General features: G+C 42.3%; 2 protein-coding genes across 2 annotated transcripts; both read right to left on the bottom strand.

Moving 5' to 3' along the window:
• Positions 1-3,379: 3,379 nt before the first annotated feature.
• LOC101733546 (extracellular calcium-sensing receptor-like) lies at positions 3,380-8,016 on the bottom strand. The gene is made up of 6 exons (XM_012960325.2): positions 7,754-8,016; positions 6,646-6,937; positions 5,725-6,543; positions 5,489-5,629; positions 4,358-4,481; positions 3,380-4,281 (listed from the first exon to the last, which is right to left on the bottom strand). The coding sequence occupies exons 1-6, from the start codon at positions 8,014-8,016 to the stop codon at positions 3,380-3,382; spliced, it is 2,541 nt and encodes an 846-aa protein (XP_012815779.2).
• A 1,389-nt stretch (positions 8,017-9,405) lies between these two features.
• On the bottom strand, positions 9,406-16,269 carry LOC100492511 (extracellular calcium-sensing receptor). The gene is made up of 5 exons (XM_031898299.1): positions 16,003-16,269; positions 10,986-11,804; positions 10,757-10,897; positions 10,388-10,511; positions 9,406-10,310 (listed from the first exon to the last, which is right to left on the bottom strand). The coding sequence occupies exons 1-5, from the start codon at positions 16,267-16,269 to the stop codon at positions 9,406-9,408; spliced, it is 2,256 nt and encodes a 751-aa protein (XP_031754159.1).
• Positions 16,270-19,905: the final 3,636 nt, after the last annotated feature.

The raw sequence follows: 19,905 nt of genomic DNA, 5'->3' as shown, positions 1-19,905 counted from the left end.
TTTGGGGTGAGTGCTTATTTGTGCCCTGGGTACCCCTGGAACTATAGCAGGGTGACTGTTACCCCAATGTTTCTATATATCTGTAACCTTGTTATGGGCTAAGGGGGCCCAGCCTGAAGGCCAGTTAGGGGGGGATTTGGGGTGAGTGCTTATTTGTGCCCTGGGTACCCCTGGAACTATAGCGGGGTGACTGTTACCCCAATGTTTCTATATATCTGTAACCTTGTTATGGGCTAAGGGGGCCCAGCCTGAAGGCCAGTTAGGGGGGGATTTGGGGTGAGTGCTTATTTGTGCCCTGGGTACCCCTGGAACTATAGCAGGGTGACTGTTACCCCAATGTTTCTATATATCTTTAACCTTGTTATGGGCTAAGGGGGCCCAGCCTGAAGGCCAGTTAGGGGGGGATTTGGGGTGAGTGCTTATTTGTGCCCTGGGTACCCCTGGAACTATAGCGGGGTGACTGTTACCCCAATGTTTCTATATATCTGTAACCTTGTTATGGGCTAAGGGGGCCCAGCCTGAAGGCCAGTTAGGGGGGGATTTGGGGTGAGTGCTTATTTGTGCCCTGGGTACCCCTGAAACTATAGCAGGGTGACTGTTACCCCAATGTTTCTATATATCTGTAACCTTGTTATGGCTAAGGGGGCCCAGCCTGAAGGCCAGTTAGGGGGGGATTTGGGGTGAGTGCTTATTTGTGCCCGGGGTACCCCTGGAACTATAGCGGGGTGACTGTTACCCCAATGTTTCTATATATCTGTAACCTTGTTATGGGCTAAGGGGGCCCAGCCTGAAGGCCAGTTAGGGGGGATTTGGGGTGAGTGCTTATTTGTGCCCTGGGTACCCCTGAAACTATAGCAGGGTGACTGTTACCCCAATGTTTCTATATATCTGTAACCTTGTTATGGGCTAAGGGGGCCCAGCCTGAAGGCCAGTTAGGGGGGGATTTGGGGTGAGTGCTTATTTGTGCCCGGGGTACCCCTGGAACTATAGCGGGGTGACTGTTACCCCAATGTTTCTATATATCTGTAACCTTGTTATGGGCTAAGGGGGCCCAGCCTGAAGGCCAGTTAGGGGGGGATTTGGGGTGAGTGCTTATTTGTGCCCTGGGTACCCCTGAAACTATAGCAGGGTGACTGTTACCCCAATGTTTCTATATATCTGTAACCTTGTTATGGGCTAAGGGGGCCCAGCCTGAAGGCCAGTTAGGGGGGGATTTGGGGTGAGTGCTTATTTGTGCCCGGGGTACCCCTGGAACTATAGCGGGGTGACTGTTACCCCAATGTTTCTATATATCTGTAACCTTGTTATGGGCTAAGGGGGCCCAGCCTGAAGGCCAGTTAGGGGGGATTTGGGGTGAGTGCTTATTTGTGCCCTGGGTACCCCTGGAACTATAGCAGGGTGACTGTTACCCCAATGTTTCTATATATCTGTAACCTTGGTATGCGCTATTTTCATTTTGGGGTCAGTACATACCACAGACTTTGGTATATCTATGCATATTGGGCATCAAACTGTTCAGTAGGCCTCTGGTGTTCCTATTTGGGGTGATTTGCCTTTGTACGCAAGAAATTGTGTGAATAAATGTGGCAAATTGCAACATTTTTAGGTGATATTCTGAAATGTCATAAAAACCAATAACTTTAGGAAAGCTTTGCTGATTGGTACTTTGGTGTAGAAAGGACTCTTTACCCATGTTGGATTTGTCAGAATGTGTACTTTACAAAAATATATGTTTTTTGGGGGGTCTCTGTATAGTTAGGGGGGGTTATGGCACATAATACACTGACAGGGGGCTCTGGGTGCAAAAGCTGAGTTGGCAGGCGAGAAATCCATATGCGCTATTTTCATTTTGGGGTCAGTACATACCGCAGACTTTGGTATATCTATGCATATTGGGCATCAAACTGTTCAGTAGGCCTCTGGTGTTCCTATTTGGGGTGATTCGCCTTTGTATGCAAGAAATTGTGTGAGATAAATGCGGCAAATTCAACATTTTTAGACGATTTTCTGAAATATCATAAAAATTGGCAAACTTAGGAAAGCTTTGGAGTAAAAGGAAATGTGTACCCATTATAGATTCAAGGGAATCTGTACTTTCCAAAAATATATGGCTTTCTGGTTGTGAGTGTACTTTTTTATAGCATTATCCCACATAAAGCATGTAAATGTGTTGATTTTGCAGGAGCAGAAATGACAGTACATATGGGTGTATGTTCCCGTTGGGGCCCCTACATGCCACATACTTAGGTAAACCTATACATATTTGGTATCAAACTGTTCAGTGGACCCCTGGCGTTCATATTTAGGGTGTTTTATGTGGTTACTTTATGACCTGTAGGAGATAAGATATTATAGACTGGAAGCTTTGAAGCGATTTTTAAAAAAGTTTAAAAACTTTTTTTGATAAAAACCAATAACTTTAGGAAAGCATTGCAACTTGGTAGTTTGGAGCAGACAGACAGTTGTGCCTATTCTGTATTCCCCAGAATCTGTTCTTTCAAAAAAATGTATAATTTTCTGGGATAAACCTTCTGTTAGTGGAATGTTTGGCCTTGAAATCTAAAGTATGCAGCTTTCTGGAGCAGTGCTTTGGGAATTTGGTAGGGTACTGCTGGGAGTTTTTGACCTATACAAGTAAGAAATCCCCATAAAACTATATATATTTGGTATTGGCACGTTCAGGAGACATGGGACTTTCCAAATCAGTTGTATTTTCATGCATAAAGTTATTTTTGTTTCTTGTATATGTGTTGATATTATGGAAAATATAATTTTTTTTTCATTTTTAGACATTTAGAAGCCTATATCTTGTTACATAATTGGAATTACACAACAATTCCACCATATTTTGAAAGCTTAGGTCCTGCTTGTCCTGATAAAAATGATATATTGTTTCCCTGGATAAACAAAAACTCCCCCCTAGGAAAGGCCCCAAAACTAAAACAGTGCAAAAATTTTCAAAAACTGTCTGGCAATACAAGTTCCACTTAGATCAAAACAACCGGCAGTGGTTAAAGAAACACCGGGGTCCAAGTTCTTTTAAAGATCTGTTTTGTGGTGGAATATAGTGTGGTTACCCCTTTCTCCAAGAGTAGAATCATATGCTCTACTTGGAGTTGTCAGGAGTTGAGAGGTAATCTATTTTTGATAACTGAGATCTTAGGGACCCCCTTGACCAAAAACCAGTTAAGCCTAGTTTAAAGAGGTTCTAATATTGTGCGATATCACTCTATACTAATATTATGACCATAATTGTTTAAAGAAAAAAAAATATTCTTTATTTATTAAAAACTTTATCACACTAGAGTTTTATTTCGGTGGTAATGAAACAGAATATATTTTTTTACTGGGAATAAAATTTTATGTGTAATTTCTTTTTTTATGTCCTTTTCCCTATAAGATTCTCTCTGGAGTTCAGGTTGGGTCTGAATAATATAATGAAACATTTTGGTACAAAGATACAGCCCACCACAGCCCAACTGGAAGACAGGATGGCAAAGACCTCCATTGCCACAGTATACATGCCCCGGGCACTGAGATAGGCTGGGATAAAGGACACCCACACACTGAGGAAAGCCAACATACTGAATGTGATCAATTTGGCTTCATTGAAACTGTCAGGGAGGCGTCTGGCCAGGAAGGCAACAATGAAACTGATGGTGGCCAAGAGGCCAAGATATCCCAGCATGCACCAGAAAGCTGGGGGTGACCCTTCATTGCAATTAACTATGATCACACCAGGTTGTGTGTCAGTGTCAAGTTCATGGAAGGGAGGAGAGAAGATCAGCCAAAGTGCACAGTCAATTATCTGAATCAAGGCACAAAGCATAATAACACAGTAGGAGACCTTCACCCCTGTCCACTTCCTTAACCTGCTGCCGGGTTTGGTTGCATTAAAGGCAATGACAACAGTGATGGTTTTGGCCAGAACACAGGAGATGCAGAGGGCAAAAACCATCCCAAATGCCACCTGGCGCAGAAGGCACTTTTCAGGCTGTGGGTAACCAATGAACCCTAAAGAGCAAAGGAAACAGAGCAACAGGGAAAGCAGGAGAAGGCAGCTAAGGGAGTAGTTGTTAGCTTTTACAATTGGTGTATTTTTAAAACGGATAAAAATTCCCAAAATTGTAAGAGGAATTAGGGAAGACAAGATAGAAATTGCTGCTAAGCTGTAACCCAAAGGATCTCCATAGGAAAGGAACTCTGTAGGCCTTGGTAGGCATCTGTCCTGCTGTAGATTGGGCCACGTGTCCCAGGAACATGGATGACATTCCACAGCATCTGGGGAAGAAGACTTTTTAATGCCTAATATAAGCTACATTAATTATCCAAAATATCAAAATAACAATTATAGCACCTGTTTGATTGGATATCTGCCCCTGGGGACACCGGGCACACTCATAGCAACACGGGGGTTTCCCTGGTACAATCACCTTCCTAAATCCTGAGGAACAGCTTGGGCTGCACTTGGATACTGGAATCTATGAAAATCATGGCAATTTTAGAATCATAAAGAAATACAGGGCATATTACATAAGTGCAATTGTTATCACTGATTGGTACCATTCAACACTGCCATACATTGAAATGTCCAGTAATATACTGTAAACATATGGTACCATTAGCAATATGTAACATAAGTGTTAAGGAAGGGCTTAGCCTTCCCATAAATAGACATTAATACTGAAGGAATTTCCATAAAATTACCTACTCATAACTACACTGAATTCTAGGATTCATGCAGGGCACTACTAAATTCAAAGTAAATTCCTTTACATAGGAATAAAGTGTGAGGGTCCAATTTGAAGGCATCAAATAAATCATCTGTACTCTAGCAGATGGGTTTTAATGTATTAATACATCTGTTTTCTCCAGCAATGTGCCTATAGACTGAATTTGACCCAACAAGGGTTTTTTTGTAGGAGCTCAAGGGCTCCATACACAAAAAAGACACCTTGAGGTGGGCAATTTTGGCCTGAGGGCCAAACAATTGCATGACAGAGACATGAATGCACGCCATGGAGATCAGGACCCCATCAGTGAGCCCATGCGGCCTTTGCCCCAATGGGATTTTTAAACCTTCTTGATTGAGGTCCACCAGATATTTGGACAGGCCCATTGGAGGGCCCCATACATGGCCAGATAAGCTGCTGACCCAGGCTGAATGGGGCCGAATAGGCAGCTTAAATCTGCTTGTGTATGCCCAGCTATACTTGTCTAGAGATTAAAGGTCACGATTCAGATTTGTTTTGATTGAATGCTTTGGGGTTGGCCAAATTTAGAAAAAGTGCTTGGATTTATCTGAATCCTGAGAAAGAGAGGTAATACCAGATGTACTCGAAATTATTTAAGAACAAAGTATTCATGAGATGTGAGGAAGGAATAAAATGGGGGTTTCCAGCACCTGGGTTTTGCTGGCCCAGTTAATCACACCATTATCTATATATAAACTTTTCCCATTGGGCGCACTCAAGTCATATTTTCCAACTGTGATTTGCCCCAGGGAGCCCTGGGAAGTCAGATGCCAATTCACAATATCATAGATGGCTGGAGGGTTCCCACTTTCATCGAAAAAGACTCGATTCCCAGCCGGGGTCTTGAAGTTCACTTTTTTAATATATTGGAGAAGCTGAGAATTAGAAATAAAATGTATTCAGTGAATGAGAAAAGCTTATAAATCAGTATAAAGAACTAGAAGAACTAGGTAATAAAGTGTTCCTTTACATGCCAGGGGTGAAATGATGAAATGTTGGCACAGGCGCCATGATGGAATGGCCCAACTCCGGCTGTGCAGTTAAGCAGATTATGTAGGGCCCAGGCAATGGCATAGACAGCAGTGTAGACATTGCCAGACACTCGCCGATCTACTTTAGTTAATACACTCTCCAGCCTTTCATTCCCTGTACAGGTTTGTTCTCTGACATTGTCCACCAAGGTAACATTTTTCTGACTGGGCCACTTACAAGAGAAGGCTTGTTCCCAGAATTCCTTTATAAATGGATCATAAAGATCATTTGATGGATGGAGGCTGTTTAGATACTCACTAAACCTTGGCATCTGCCCACTGTAGATCGCGAAACCAATGGCGCCCAACAAAATCCCTTGGAATCGTTCATTAGTGAGTAAATCTGAAGTTGCCCATGCTTCAGTCGCAATCCAAATCTTTCCAGTCACATTCTGCCTCAACAGCTCTTCCAACACAATCACCCAATCGGAATCAGTGGTGATCACAATCACAACCTTTGCAGTTGATTCTTTAATGACCTGTGCAAGCCGAGGAGCATTCCTATTGGGTCGGCCAGTCAAGATATTCTCATTGAAAGCCACACAGGCTCCACTATTTATAATTTCCTGCATTGCTATCTGAAGTCCATATTGACCGTAGTCATTATCATTGGCCAAGACACCAACCCAAGACCAACCAAAATGAGAAACCAACTGGGCCAGACCCCTCATCTGAAACTCATCACTAGGTACCGTACGGAAAAAGGAAGGGAACAAATTCCGATTGCTTAGAACCGGGCTAGTTGCAAAATAACTGATCTGTAAAAGAGAAGACACAACTTTGGAACTTTAGAACAATCCTTACTTTATACTAACCTGTGGGTACAAGAACAATCCTTATGTTAAAATCATTGTACTTACTTGTGGATACTGGTACAGCCCCAGGATTTGGGCCATAAGAATGGACCGTGTGGATCCTGAGTCACCAACAACACCAGCAAGACGAGTCCCTTGGTGACAGTTATAATTTGGGGTGCTCTCTGTTCCTCCGGACAGCATTGAAAGAGTCCCTTGTGCTGCTCGCCGTAAAGTATAGCAGGTATCAAGGACATCGTAGCCCAAAGTGATGTTGGGAAGGAGCTCAGGGTTTGAGTTAATCTCCTCTACAGCAAATATTAAAGCCTGCATGCTCTGGTAATACTCAATAGAAAACCTAGAGTGAAACCACAGAACAAGATAAGGAGTCTAGATCTCAGTCAAGGATTACAATGGTTGTTCATCTTATCTGCTCTGTAATACACTCACCATAGACGGGACGAGGTTGTAGAAAGCTAAGGCCCTAAGTGGATATGTTGTTTCAGAATGGGGACAAATAACATAAAACATAATCTACTGTAGGACCAAGAAGCAAATAGGTTGAGCATTTATTGGCTGAGGGATGGATGGACAGCATCTCCAAGATGATACTTTCCATGGGGCACATTGAAAGAGATGGGGGCAGAAATGATAGGAATTATCTGGAGCTGCTACAGCAGGAGAAGAACATTCCAGGGGAGGAGACTTTCTGCTGTAAATAATTGACATTTAAGCTATAAGCTCAGGAGGCTCTTGATATGGAATTAAGGCCACCGTAGACACATAATGGTTGGGATACACTAGTTTAATCACATCCTATGATCCCCTTCATAACCAAGATGATTAGCGATACCTCTCAGACAATGCCTATTTACAAGCTCGCTGTATCCCAGGTTGGTTTTGCCCATCCAGTTATTATTAAATGGTGGTCTGGGCAGTATTTATCTACATAGAAGGGATCCCACCATTAGAATAATATAGAGAGCAGTTGATGCAGGTTTGGCCAATAACAGGGGGATCTTATAATCATCACAGCTAGAAATGATCTATATTATAGAATGAATAGAACTCACAGACATTATTGGTAAGTGGTGCCAGTTGTGCCCAGCTCACCTGCAAGTGTTTGGCATGAAGGGGGTTAATACCCAGCACCCAACGTATCAGGGATACTTACATCTGGCACTGGAGCTCCGGGGGTTTGCTAGTGAATTGAATATCACTGAAGACTCTGTCCAAATGAATTAGGAAAGTTCCTCCCATGATAATGTCTCCTGGGCGGCTCAAATAGCCAGTTACGGCCTCTTTGGGCAAGCGGCAGTTAGTATTGGAGTCAGGGGCAGCACAGGCTTCTGTAGCAAATGTGCAAAGAACCCACACAGTAAAGAGGACAAACCAACCGATTCTCTTGCACATCTGCCCGTTACACCTCAGAGGCATCTCTATTATAAAAGCTATTAAACCGTTGGCGTAGTTGTGGCGCACACAGTATCACTGGCAGGATTTGGGCAGGGAGCTGACTTTATATACAGTTTAGTTAGTTGAACCCCCTGGGAGCATAAATCGTGCAGAACTGGAGGCACTGCTCAATTATATCTAAATATCCATTTCTCCATTAGATAAACTTCTCCCATAGGAGGAAGATCTATATAATGGGTTGAAATTCCTCAGGGGTTTGGATGCAGATGTGGCAACAAGTAGTAAAAAAAATATCAAGACTTCATTATTTTACAATAAAAGCCAATAGAGACCTGTTGGATGAGGACCACATAAGCTTTTAGACCTTTGACCTGATATCAGTCAGGAAGGGAAATTGTTGCCCCATATATTCGAGCAACAAGCAACAAACTCAGTCTGAAAGGACTACATTTTTATTGATGTAGATGTATGGGTCGCTTTAGCTTCATATTCTCTTCTACCAGAGCAACATACAATCCTAGCACTGTCTAAGTTGAACATTTTGCCATTAGAACTGTTCAAGTCATAACTCCCAACTGTAACCTGTTCAAGCATTCCCCTGGCACCGACTTGCCAGTTCACTATGTCATATACGGCTGGAGGGTCTATTCCCCATTTACAGTAAAGCAAATTTGCAGAGCCCAAGCAATGGCATAGACAGCAGTGATAATCTCTGGGTTTCTTCAGATGGTTGGCCATATTGCATTTCATTTCCCACACATAGACTTATGGTGGCATTGCGCATCACAATTACTGGATTCTTTCCACTAGCCCAAGTACAAGCAAACGTTTGCTGTGAAAATCCCCTTATGAATGGATCATAAAGATCTTTTGATAGGTTGAGGCTGTTAAAGTACTTACTGAACTTGAGCATATTCCCATGTGAGATGGCAAAACCAATGGTGCTCAGTAAAATCTCTTTGAATTTTTTGTCTAAGAGTAAATCAAAAGTGGCCCAAGCCTCACTGATTATCCAGATATGGCCACTTACATTTGGTCTTAACAGCTCTTCCAACACAACCACAAAGTCTGAATACAATGCAATCACAACCACCACCTTTGCAGTTGACTCCTTAATGCCATTGATAAGATGGGGAGCATTCCTATCAGGTTGACTGGTCAATAAAATCTCATCATAACCACTTGCACCTGAAGAACTCATCATTTGGGATATGTGCTTTCTATGTATCAGCAAATATAAAGAGTTTAAAGAATATTGTGTGATATCACTCTATACAGTAAGGCTAAATACTATTATGTCAAAAAGACTTTAATATGACATAAGCCGTTACACACTGTTAGGAATATAAATGGCTCAACAAACGGGGACAATATAAAATTGTTTCTATTTTATTTCTTTAGTTGTATTGTTTAGACTGTCCTTTTTCCTATAAGATGCTCTCTAGAGTTTAGGTTGGGTCTCAACAATATAATGTAACATTTTGGCACAAAGATACAGCCCACCACCGCCCAACTGGAAGACAGGATGGCAAAGACCTCCATTGCCACAGTATACATGCCCCGGGCACTGAGATAGGCTGGGATAAAGGACACCCACACACTGAGGAAAGCCAACATACTGAATGTGATCAATTTGGCTTCATTGAAACTATCAGGGAGGCGTCTGGCCAGGAAGGCAACAATGAAACTGATGGAGGCCAAGAGTCCAAGGTATCCCAGCATGCACCAGAAAGCTGTGGGTGACCCTTCATTGCAATTAACTATGATGACTCCTGGTTTTGTGTCAGTGTCAACTTCATGGAAGGGAGGAGAGAAGATCAGCCAAAGTGCACAGTCAATTATCTGAATCAAGGCACAAAGCATAATGACACAGTAGGAGACCTTCACCCCTGTCCACTTTCTTAACCTGCTGCCGGGTTTGGTTGCATTAAAGGCAATGACAACAGTGATGGTTTTGGCCAGAACACAGGAGATGCAGAGGGCAAAAACCATCCCAAATGCCACCTGGCGCAGAAGGCACTTTTCAGGTTGTGGGTAACCAATGAACCCTAAAGAGCAAAGGAAACAGAGGAACAGGGAAAGCAGGAGAAGGCAGCTAAGGGAGTAGTTGTTGGCTTTTACAATTGGTGTAGTTTTAAAATGAATAAAAATTCCCAAAATTACAAGAGGGATCATGGAGGACAAGATGGAAATGGCTGCTAAGCTGTAACCCAAAGGATCTCCATAGGAAAGGAACTCTGCAGGCCTTGGTAGGCATCTGTCCTGCTGTAGATTGGGCCACGTGTCCCAGGAACATGGATGGCAATCCAAGGCATCTGCAGAGGAAGATTTATTAAATACCTAATATAAACTAAATAAATTGTCCAAAATATCAAAATAATTATTATAGAACCTGTTTGATTGGATATCTGCCCCTGGGGACACCGGGCACACTCATAGCAGCACGGGGGTTTCCCTGGTACAATCACCTTCCTAAATCCTGAAGGACAACTTGGGCTGCACTTGGAAACAGGAATCTATGGAAATCATGGCAATTTTAGAATCATAAAGAAATACAGGGCATATTACATAAGTGCTATTGTTATCAATGATTGTTATAATATTAATTGTATTAAATTCATTAAGAACAAAGTATTCATGAGATGTGAGGAAGGAATAAAATGGGATTTTCCAGCACCTGGGTTTTGCTGGCCCAGTTAATCAAACCATTATCTATATATAAACTTTTCCCATTGGGCGCACTCAAGTCATATTTTCCAACTGTGATTTGCCCCAGGGAGCCCTGGGAAGTCAGATGCCAATTCACAATATCATAGATGGCTGGAGGGTTCCCTCTCTCATCGAAAAATACTCGATTCCCAGCCGGGGGCTTGAAGTTAACTTTTTTAATATATTGGAGAAGCTGAGAATTAGAAATATAAAATACATTCAGTAAATGAAAAAAGCATTGAAATCAGTATGTAGAACTAGGTAATGAAGTGTTCCTTTACATGCCAAGGGTGAAATGATGAAATGTTGGCACAGGCGCCATGATGGAATGGCCCAACTCCGGCTGTGCAATTAAGCAGATTATGTAGGGCCCAGGCAATGGCATAGACAGCAGTGTAGACAGTGCTAGACACTTGCCGATCTACTTTGGTTAATACACTCTCCAGCCTTTCATTCCCTGTACAGGTTTGTTCTCTGGCATTGTCCACCAAGGTAACATTTTTCTGACTGGGCCACTTACAAGAGTAGGCTTGTTCCCAGAATTCCTTTATAAATGGATCATAAAGATCATTTGATGGATGGAGGCTGTTTAGATAATCACTAAAACTTGGCATCTGCCCACTGTAGATCGCGAAACCAATGGCGCCCAACAAAATCCCTTGGAATCGTTCATTAGAAAGCAAATTAGCAGTTGCCCATGCTTCAGTCGCAATCCAAATCTTTCCAGTCACATTCTGCCTCAACAGCTCTTCCAACACAATCACCAAATCAGAATCACCAGTAATCGCAATCACAACCTTTGCAGTTGATTCTTTAATGACCTGTGCAAGCCGAGGAGCATTCCTATTGGGTTGGCCGGTCAAGATAGTCTCAGTAAAGGCCACACAGGCTCCACTATTTATAATTTCCTGCATTACTATCTGAAGTCCATATTGACCATAGTCATTATCATTGGCCAGGAGACCAACCCAAGACCAACCAAAATGAGAAACCAGTTGGGCCAGACCCCTCATCTGAAACTCATCACTAGGTACCGTACGGAAAAAGGAAGGAAACAGATTCCGATCACTTAGAACTGGGCTGGTTGCAAAATAACTGATCTGTAAAAGAACAAATACAATTTAGTAAATTTATACTTACCGAAATTTACTTTTCCCTTAGTCCCTTTGGCAGCAACCCTGAGATTATTTTTGTTCCCCTAATTGGTAGGACAAGAAGATAAACAGTTAAAGAAAAATACATAACAAACCCCACCTATAAGTAGGAGTTACCTTAAATCTCATTAGTGTAATAAACACAGTAACCAGGCAATTTGCCTCATAATCTTTAATAGGGAGGGTTGCAAACTTGCTGCCGAAGGGACTAAGGGAAAAGTAAATTTCGGTAAGTATAAATTTACTAATTCCCTTGCGTCCCATACGGCAGCATCCCTGAGAGTTAGCAAGAATAGGGTGGGTCTTAAGACACCTTCTGGAGAATAGAACTGCCAAAGGAAGCTTCCTGGGAGGCTAAGATGTCCACTCTGTAATGCTTTACAAAAGTGTTAGGATTACTCCATGTTGTTGTTCTACAAATATTTTCCATAGAAACTCCTGCAGCTTCTGTCCAGGAAGTGGATACTTTGCATGTAGAGTGCGCCCTTATCTTGAAGAGTGGTATGAGATCATCCTTTATATGTGCCATCTGTATGGCTTCTCTAATCCAACGGGCAATAGAAGGTTTAGAAGCTTTCAAACCTCTATTCTTCCCAGCAAAACTGATAAAGAGATTTTCATCTTTCCTAAATACTGTAGTCTGTTCAAGGTAGACCTTCAGTGCTCTGCCCACATCCAGAAGATGAAGTTGGCTATCTTGAGCTTGTGCCTCCTGATTAACATTTGGCAGGACAATGTCCTGATTAATATTCTCAGCTGTGGCCACTTTAGGTCTGAAGAAGGGTAGAGTTCTTAGCACTACTCTGTCTGGCAGGAAAGAGATATCTGGCTCCTTAGATGATAGTGCTTGAATCTCTCCAATCCTTCTAGCGGAAGTGATGGCTACTAGAAAAAAACATGAGACATTTGATAGAACACCCTTGAATAGGTTCATATGGAGATTACAAAGCTTCCTCAGAACTAGGGGAAGATCCCACGTTGGAAGAGGCTGACAGACCCTAGGACGAATCCTAGAAATAGCTCTCACAATCGCTTCAGTATAAGGTCAGCCATAAATGATCTATCCAGAAGTGAAGAAAGAGCTGAAATCTGAACTTTTATAGTGTTCACAGCCAGCCCCTTATCGAAGCCTTCCTGCAGAAATTTTAGCATAAGGTTCAGTGAGGGTTGGTCGTGCCCAACTGGCTGAATGGCACACCAGCGTCTAAATATTCTCCAGACTCTTGAATAAACTCTGTTGGTAGGCTGTTTCCTGGACTGTATTAGAATGTCAATCACTTCAGATGACAGCCCCTGGGAGTTCAGAATGGTCCTGTCAGCCTCCAGGCTGTCAGACAAAGGCGAGGTAATTCCTGGCATGACAGGGTTCCCTGCATTAGAAGTGTGGGAGACTGTGGAAGAATCCAAACTTCTGTTTGGACATCCGCATCAGTGGAGCAAACCAGCTTCTCCTGGGCCAAAAGGGGGCTATCATAATGGCCTCCACTTGTTCTGCTCTTATCTTTTGCAGTACCCTCGGAATCATCGGAATTGGTGGGAAGATGTAGACTAGGGGAAACTCCCACCTGAAGGACATTGCATCCAGAAATCTTTCTGCTTAACTGGTCTGCTAAGATATTGTCTTCCCCTTTTATATGGACAGCCATAATCCAGGGAACATGAGCCTCCGCCCTTCTCAAAATCTTGTACACTTTCTGACTCAGGACTGGTGCTCTGGTTCCCCCCTGCTTGTTGATGTATGCTACTGTAGTAGAGTTGTCTGACATCACCTTCAGGGGAACTCCCTTCAACTGATGGTGAATAACTTGTATCGCCTTGAATACTGCCCTCAGTTCCCTGAAATTTGAGGACATGGAGCTCGCCATGGGATCCCAGGGTCCTTGAGCGGTGAGACTGTTCAAATGGGTGCCCCATCCTGTCTGAGACGCATCCGTAGTCAGGACCAACTACTCTGTCTGTTGAAAAGATGATCCTCTCATGAGATTCTTCCTCTGAAGCCACCAACTCCTCGTGGTGCAGTAGTTATCCCGAAAGGTAGAACTTTGAACTGTAGATGAAGAAGAGACTCCTCCACAAATACAGCTATGCGAAGGAATCTTCAGTGATTCTGAAACAGGAGTACATGCAGATAGGCGTACTTGAGATCTAAAGAAGCCATATAATCCCCCTGATCTAGGATACTCATTACTCACTTGATGGTCTGAATGTGCTGTTTGGTTTGGGCACCAAAAACCCTAGATTAAGTACCCTGAAAGGTCTATGAGAGGGAAACTGACTCCAAAACTGTGATACACCTGTGAAGGTGTGATAATGAATCTTTCTGGTGGAAAATGACGAAATTCTATCTGATAGCTGAATTCTATCAGTTGAAGGACCCATTTGTCTGTGACAGTCTTTTCCCATTCCTGCAGAAAAAAACTTAATCTTCCTCCCACAGGAATAAGACTTCTGGTGTCAGAAAGATGAGTTCTTTTTCTGGGCAGACAGTCTCTCACTTCCTCTATTGAGTCTGAAAGTAGAGGTCTTTTTGGGGGGATGAAAGGAATCCTTCTCTGGCCTCCTGCCCTCCTTACGAGAAGAAGGATCTTCTCTTGGCGATCTTTTGGTTCGAAAAGGAATTTCTGTTTCTCCTATAATTTTCCTGGGGTAATCGTTTACCCTTAGAACCTGACAAGGACTCTAGTAGCTTATCAAGCTCTGAACCAAATAGGTGTCCAGGCTCAAAATCCATCGTGCAGAGGCTGTTCTTAGATGGAACATCCGCTGACCAAGTTCTTAGCCATAATGCCCTCCTTGCAGCTGTCGATAATGCCATGGCCTTGGCAGACAACTTAACACCTTCCAGTGTTGCTGGATTTTTTGCACATAAAAAATCCATAGCCATACTAATTCTGGAAAGAGAATCCAACAATTCCTCCCTGGGTACCTTGTTGGAGATGTCTTTATTCAATTGTTTGAGCCAGACTATCCATAGGGTCCTTTAATCCTGACCCATCCTCTACTAGAATAAGTGTCTTCTTGAAAAGTCTGGCTATGGCTATATCAGTAGTACCCCAAGACTGTGTCTCTTCCTCCTGTATAGGAATAGACGCTTGTGTCTTTTAGTGACTGAAAGGAGCTTTCTCAGGGTCTTTCCATGATCTTTCATGACAGGGTGAACTGGAAACTCCTTAGATCTCTATGCAGGCTGGGAAGTAGAAGCCTGTGCCTCTGTACCATCCAACGAATCAATAGTAGTTCTTACTCTTCTGATTAGCCTGGCAGTGTTATCTGTACTATCTCTTATCGTAGCCCTCTGGTAAAGGCTCATCACAAGCCCTGCATTGCAATGTTTGGCTTTCTGTCTGTGCTTCCTGGAAGCAGAATACTATTGCAGTGGAGGAGTGGACATCTGAAAGAAAAAAGCATGCGTTTAATGAAACGCTTAAACAGCACAACCAACTCCCCCAAAGGCTCTATCTACCTTACAGCCTAACCCAGGAGGCAACCCTGGGCTGCAGTACTATGAGGTGCTCAACCTAAGGACATCCTCCTGTCCCCTGAATATTCTACCCCTTGGGTAGTTAATTCATACGGTCATCAAGTCCCCTGGGGACCTGTACTCAAGCGAAGATATCTTCATATTCGTGCCATTAACCCGGTGCGGGTCAGCAAGCGTCACACGTTAAAATCTCCTGCACTTCCTGGTCGCATCCTTGTGACGTCACCAGCAACCACAATCCGACCAATAGCGCTCACTCTTAGCGGCACATCATCATCTTCATGGGCTGCAGTACTATGCGGCGCTCAACCTAAGGACATCCTCCTGTCCCCTGAATATTCTACCCCTTGGGTAGTTAATTCATACGGTCATCAAGTCCCCTGGGGACCTGGAATCAAGCAAAGATATCTTCTGTGGAAAGAGAAAAGAGAATATTATTCCTCTTGCCTACCACCTGGGACAAAAAAACACGAATGAGATTTAAGGTAACTCCTACTTATAGGTGGGGTTTGTTATGTATTTTTTTTTAACTCTTTATCTTCTTGTCCTACCAATTAGGGGAACACAAATAATCTCAGGGTTGCTGCCGTATGGGACGCAAGGGAAAGGCAAATTTTCAAGACACTGCTGAGAACATCTTTGTTTTAAAAACGTTATACTTACCTGTGGATACTGGTACAGCCCCAGGATTTGGGCCATAAGAATGGAAAGTGTGGATGCTGTGTCACCAACAACACCAGCAAGACGAGTCCTTTGGTGACAGTTATAATTTGGGGTGCTCTCTGTTCCTCCGGACAGCATTGAAAGAGTCCCTTGTGCTGCTCGCCGTAAAGTATAGCAGGTATCAAGGACATCGTAGCCCAAAGTGATGTTGGGAAGGAGCTCAGGGTTTGAGTTAATCTCCTCCACAGCGAATATTAAAGAGTGCATGCTCTGGTAATACTCAATAGCAAACCTAGAGTGAAACCAAAGAACAAGATAAGGAGTTTAGATCTTAGACTCTATATAATGAATATATTTACTGCAGTATTAGGGCACTTGAGTATCATACCAATAAGACATTTGTGGCTCAGTTTACTCTCTAGTGCTACCACAATATGGCTTCTCCAAAGCAAAAATACAAGCCATTCATTTGTTAATGTTTACTTTTTTGGTGTAGTTAGAATAATGAATGCATATAGTGGTCACTCTTAGCTACTGGACTGTCACTTAAATGCGGTGTCACCTACCAAGGATTACAATGGTTGTTCATCTTATCTGCCATAAAGCTCTGTAATACACTCACCATAGACGGCACGTGGTGGTAGAAAGCTATGGCACTAAGTGGATATATTGTTTCAGAATGGGGACAAATAACACTTTAACAATGCAAAGGTAGACAAGGCAGTAATAGACAATAATACCGTGCAAGGACTTAACCCTTTCCCTGCCAACAATGTAGGTACTACGTCATTTTAAAAATAAGCAGGTATATGCCAACAACGTAGTACCTACATTATTAGTACTAATGCGATTCTCTCTGCACCGGCGGTTTTTGCAACGAGCCAAGGGGGCTGGCAAGCCGGTCCAGCGATGCGATCGCATTGCAGCATGGACCTGCTTGTCCTGTGTCTTCCCCTGTTCCTTGCCCCCCCCAGCGCCGCCCACGCACTTCATGTGTGAGGACATCAGAGAGGACTCCTGCCTGCGATCCCTGAGACCTTCTACTGGTAAGTGCTCTTTATTTGCCTAATACACACACTTACACACATTTACACACACATTAGCACACAATTTAGCACAGGTTTTTTTTTTTATTTTCTAGCACTCTTTAGCACGCTGTCACACAAATTTTAGATGTGTACACACATGTATACACATTTTTTTTTACCCCTTTTTCTTTAGTGACTCATTGGATCAGATATTCTAACCACTAATTACACTGTTGTGTGACTTATTTTGTTGTTTCATCAATTTACACAGTTTTTGTGGTTTTATTGCATTTTTATCCCTGTATTAGTATTCCTAATCTGTTTTTTAGCATAGCTTTGCCATGTGGTACTTTTGTGTAGAAAAATAACCTTACCTATTTTGAATTTATCAGAATGTGTACTTTCCAAAAATATATGGTTTTCTGGGGGTCTCTGTATAGTTAGGGGGTGTTACGGCACATAATATGCTGTTAGGGATCTCTGTATGCAAAAGCTGAGTTGGCAGGCGAGAAATCCATATGCGCTATTTTCATTTTGGGGTCAGTACACACCACAGACTTTGGTATATCTATGCATATTGGGTATCAAACTGTTCAGTAGACCTCTGGTGTTCCTATTTGGGGTGATTTGCCTTTGTATGCAAGAAATTGTTTGAGATAAATGCGGCAAATCGCAACATTTTTATGCAATTTTATGAAATGTCATAATAACCACTAACTTTAGGAAAGCTTTGCAGATTGGCACTTTGGTGTAGAAAGGACTGTTTACTCAGGTTGGATTTGTCAGAATGTGTACTTTCCAAAAATATATGGTTTTATTGGTTTTTCTGTACAGTTAGGGGGTCTTACGGCACATAATACACGGTCTTTGGGCTTTTTTTTCAGAAATTGACTATTTTCATTTGGGTGCCTCTATACACCACATACTTTGGTAAACCTATTCATATTGGGCACCAAACTGTTCAGTGGGTGTTTTATGTGGTTACTTTATGACCTGTAGGAGATAAGATACTATAGACTGGAAGCTTTGAAGCAATTTTTTTAAAATTTCACAAATTTTGATAAACAACAATTACTTTAGGAAAGCATTGCAACTTGGTAGTTTGGAGCAGACAGACAGTTGTGCCTATTATGGATTCCCCAGAACCTATTCTTTCTAAAAATGTATAATTTTCTGGGATAAACCTTCTGTTAGTGGAATTTGTGGCCTTGAAATCTAAAGTATGCAGCTTTCTGGAGCAGTGCTTGGGAATTTGGTAGTGTACTGCTGGGAGTTTTTGACCTATACAAGTGAGAAATCTCCATAAAACTATATATATTTGGTATTGGCACGTTCAGGAAACGTGGGACTTTCCAAATCAGTTGTATTTTCAAGCATAACATAATTTTTGTTTCTGGTGCATGTGTTTATATTATGGAAATTTTTTTTTCATTTTTTAGACATTTAGAAGCCTATATCTTGTTACAGAATTGGAATTACACAAAAATTCTACCATATTTTAAAAGCTTAGGTTGTCCTGAAAAAAACAATATATTGTCTACCTGGGTAAAGTAAAAGTTCCCCCGAGGAAAGGCCCCTAAAGTGATACAGTGCAAAATGTTCAAAAAAGAAGTTCCGCTTTGTCCAAAATGGCTGGCAGTGAAAGGGCTAATCTACTATGGGACCAAGAAGCAAATAGGTTGAGCATTTATTGGCTGCAGAATGGATGGACAACGGCTTATCTCCAAGATGATACTTTCCATAAGGGAACATTGAAAGAGATGGGGTCAGAAATGATAGGAATTATTTGGTGCTGCTACAGCAGGAGAAGAACATTTAATTGACATTTAAGTTATAAGCTCAGGAGGCTTTTTGATATTGATTTTAGGCCACCTTAGACACATAATGGTTGGGATACACTAGTTTAATCACATCCTATGATCGCCTTCTTGCTCACTGGTGCCAGAAAGCATAAACATTAAGAATTGTTGGGTCATCCCCATCTTATCACAAAGTTCTCTCCCCTTCTTTGTATTTGTATAGTACAGCCTATAGAATAGCGATCAGGACAGATCCTTCTGATCTTGGTTGGTCTTTGCCTTTGATTCTGCTGCTTATTGTGAACTTTCTCCCTTTATACAAATGTAAATGTGTAAGAGGGGACTCAGCTAAGGACTGGCCTCCCTCACTGACCTGTCCTCATCTAGGGATTGTTACGGTATGGGCCCGCCTTTATACCAGATTATTATCTCATCGGCAGCTCTACTAACCCCAGCAGTTATAAGTAGGAATGCATTGAATCAAACGTTTGGTATAGGTTTGGGTTGGAACTTAGTCTTCAGTCTATGGTTGAAATGAACCTGAACCCTAAACCCCTGGACAAATGTAACTGTTTGATGCAATTTTTGTGCAACTTTGCTCCCATGTAAATAGCGGTTTGGCTCAGAATTCAGTCAAATATTTGTTAGAAGATTTACTAATTCTGCCAAACTTGATAGAGTTGGTGTATCCCAAGATTGGTTAAGCCCACCATCCGTCCTCCCATTTACCCAATTTATATTTGAACTCTTTAAACGAGCTTCATAATAAATTGGTTACTTAACCCAAAACCTATTCTCCTTCAAGTGGTGGTTGTAGAAATGGATTCATACAAAAAGGGTCAGAAAGTGGATAGCTGTTTAGTAGATCTATCAAAAGTGCTCCTAATGGAGTGTCACTGCCCCCATGCCCCCCAGTGCCCACTGCTGTATCGTCCAAAGTGCAGCATAGTCAGGAAACATTCAACAGGCATCTGCTTGGCATAGATGTACAATAATTTCACCAATAACCCCACCAACAGCACGGGAAGCACTGAGCTCTGAAGAAGGCTGGGGTGCCAAGTTGCCAACTGTTGGTT

Source organism: Xenopus tropicalis, chromosome 3, assembly GCF_000004195.4.
Source record: "Xenopus tropicalis strain Nigerian chromosome 3, UCB_Xtro_10.0, whole genome shotgun sequence".
Taxonomy (NCBI): Eukaryota; Metazoa; Chordata; class Amphibia; order Anura; family Pipidae; genus Xenopus; species Xenopus tropicalis.
This window is presented reverse-complemented; position numbering and strand designations above follow the sequence as displayed.

Bases quoted from the DNA above. Each gene is read 5' to 3' on its own strand.
- LOC101733546 (XM_012960325.2), bottom strand. From the start codon at position 8,016: ATGCCTCTGAGGTGTAACGGGCAGATGTGCAAGAGAATCGGTTGGTTT. The intron at 5,630-5,724 runs GTAAAGGAACAC...TCTAATTCTCAG, and splicing joins CATCATTTCACCCCTGGCAT to CTTCTCCAATATATTAAAAA. The intron at 4,282-4,357 runs GTGCTATAATTG...CTTCTTCCCCAG, and splicing joins GCAGATATCCAATCAAACAG to ATGCTGTGGAATGTCATCCA.
- LOC100492511 (XM_031898299.1), bottom strand. From the start codon at position 16,269: ATGCACTCTTTAATATTCGCTGTGGAGGAGATTAACTCAAACCCTGAG. The intron at 10,898-10,985 runs GTAAAGGAACAC...TCTAATTCTCAG, and splicing joins CATCATTTCACCCTTGGCAT to CTTCTCCAATATATTAAAAA. The intron at 10,512-10,756 runs GTTGGAAAATAT...TGATTTCCATAG, and splicing joins GCTCCCTGGGGCAAATCACA to ATTCCTGTTTCCAAGTGCAG.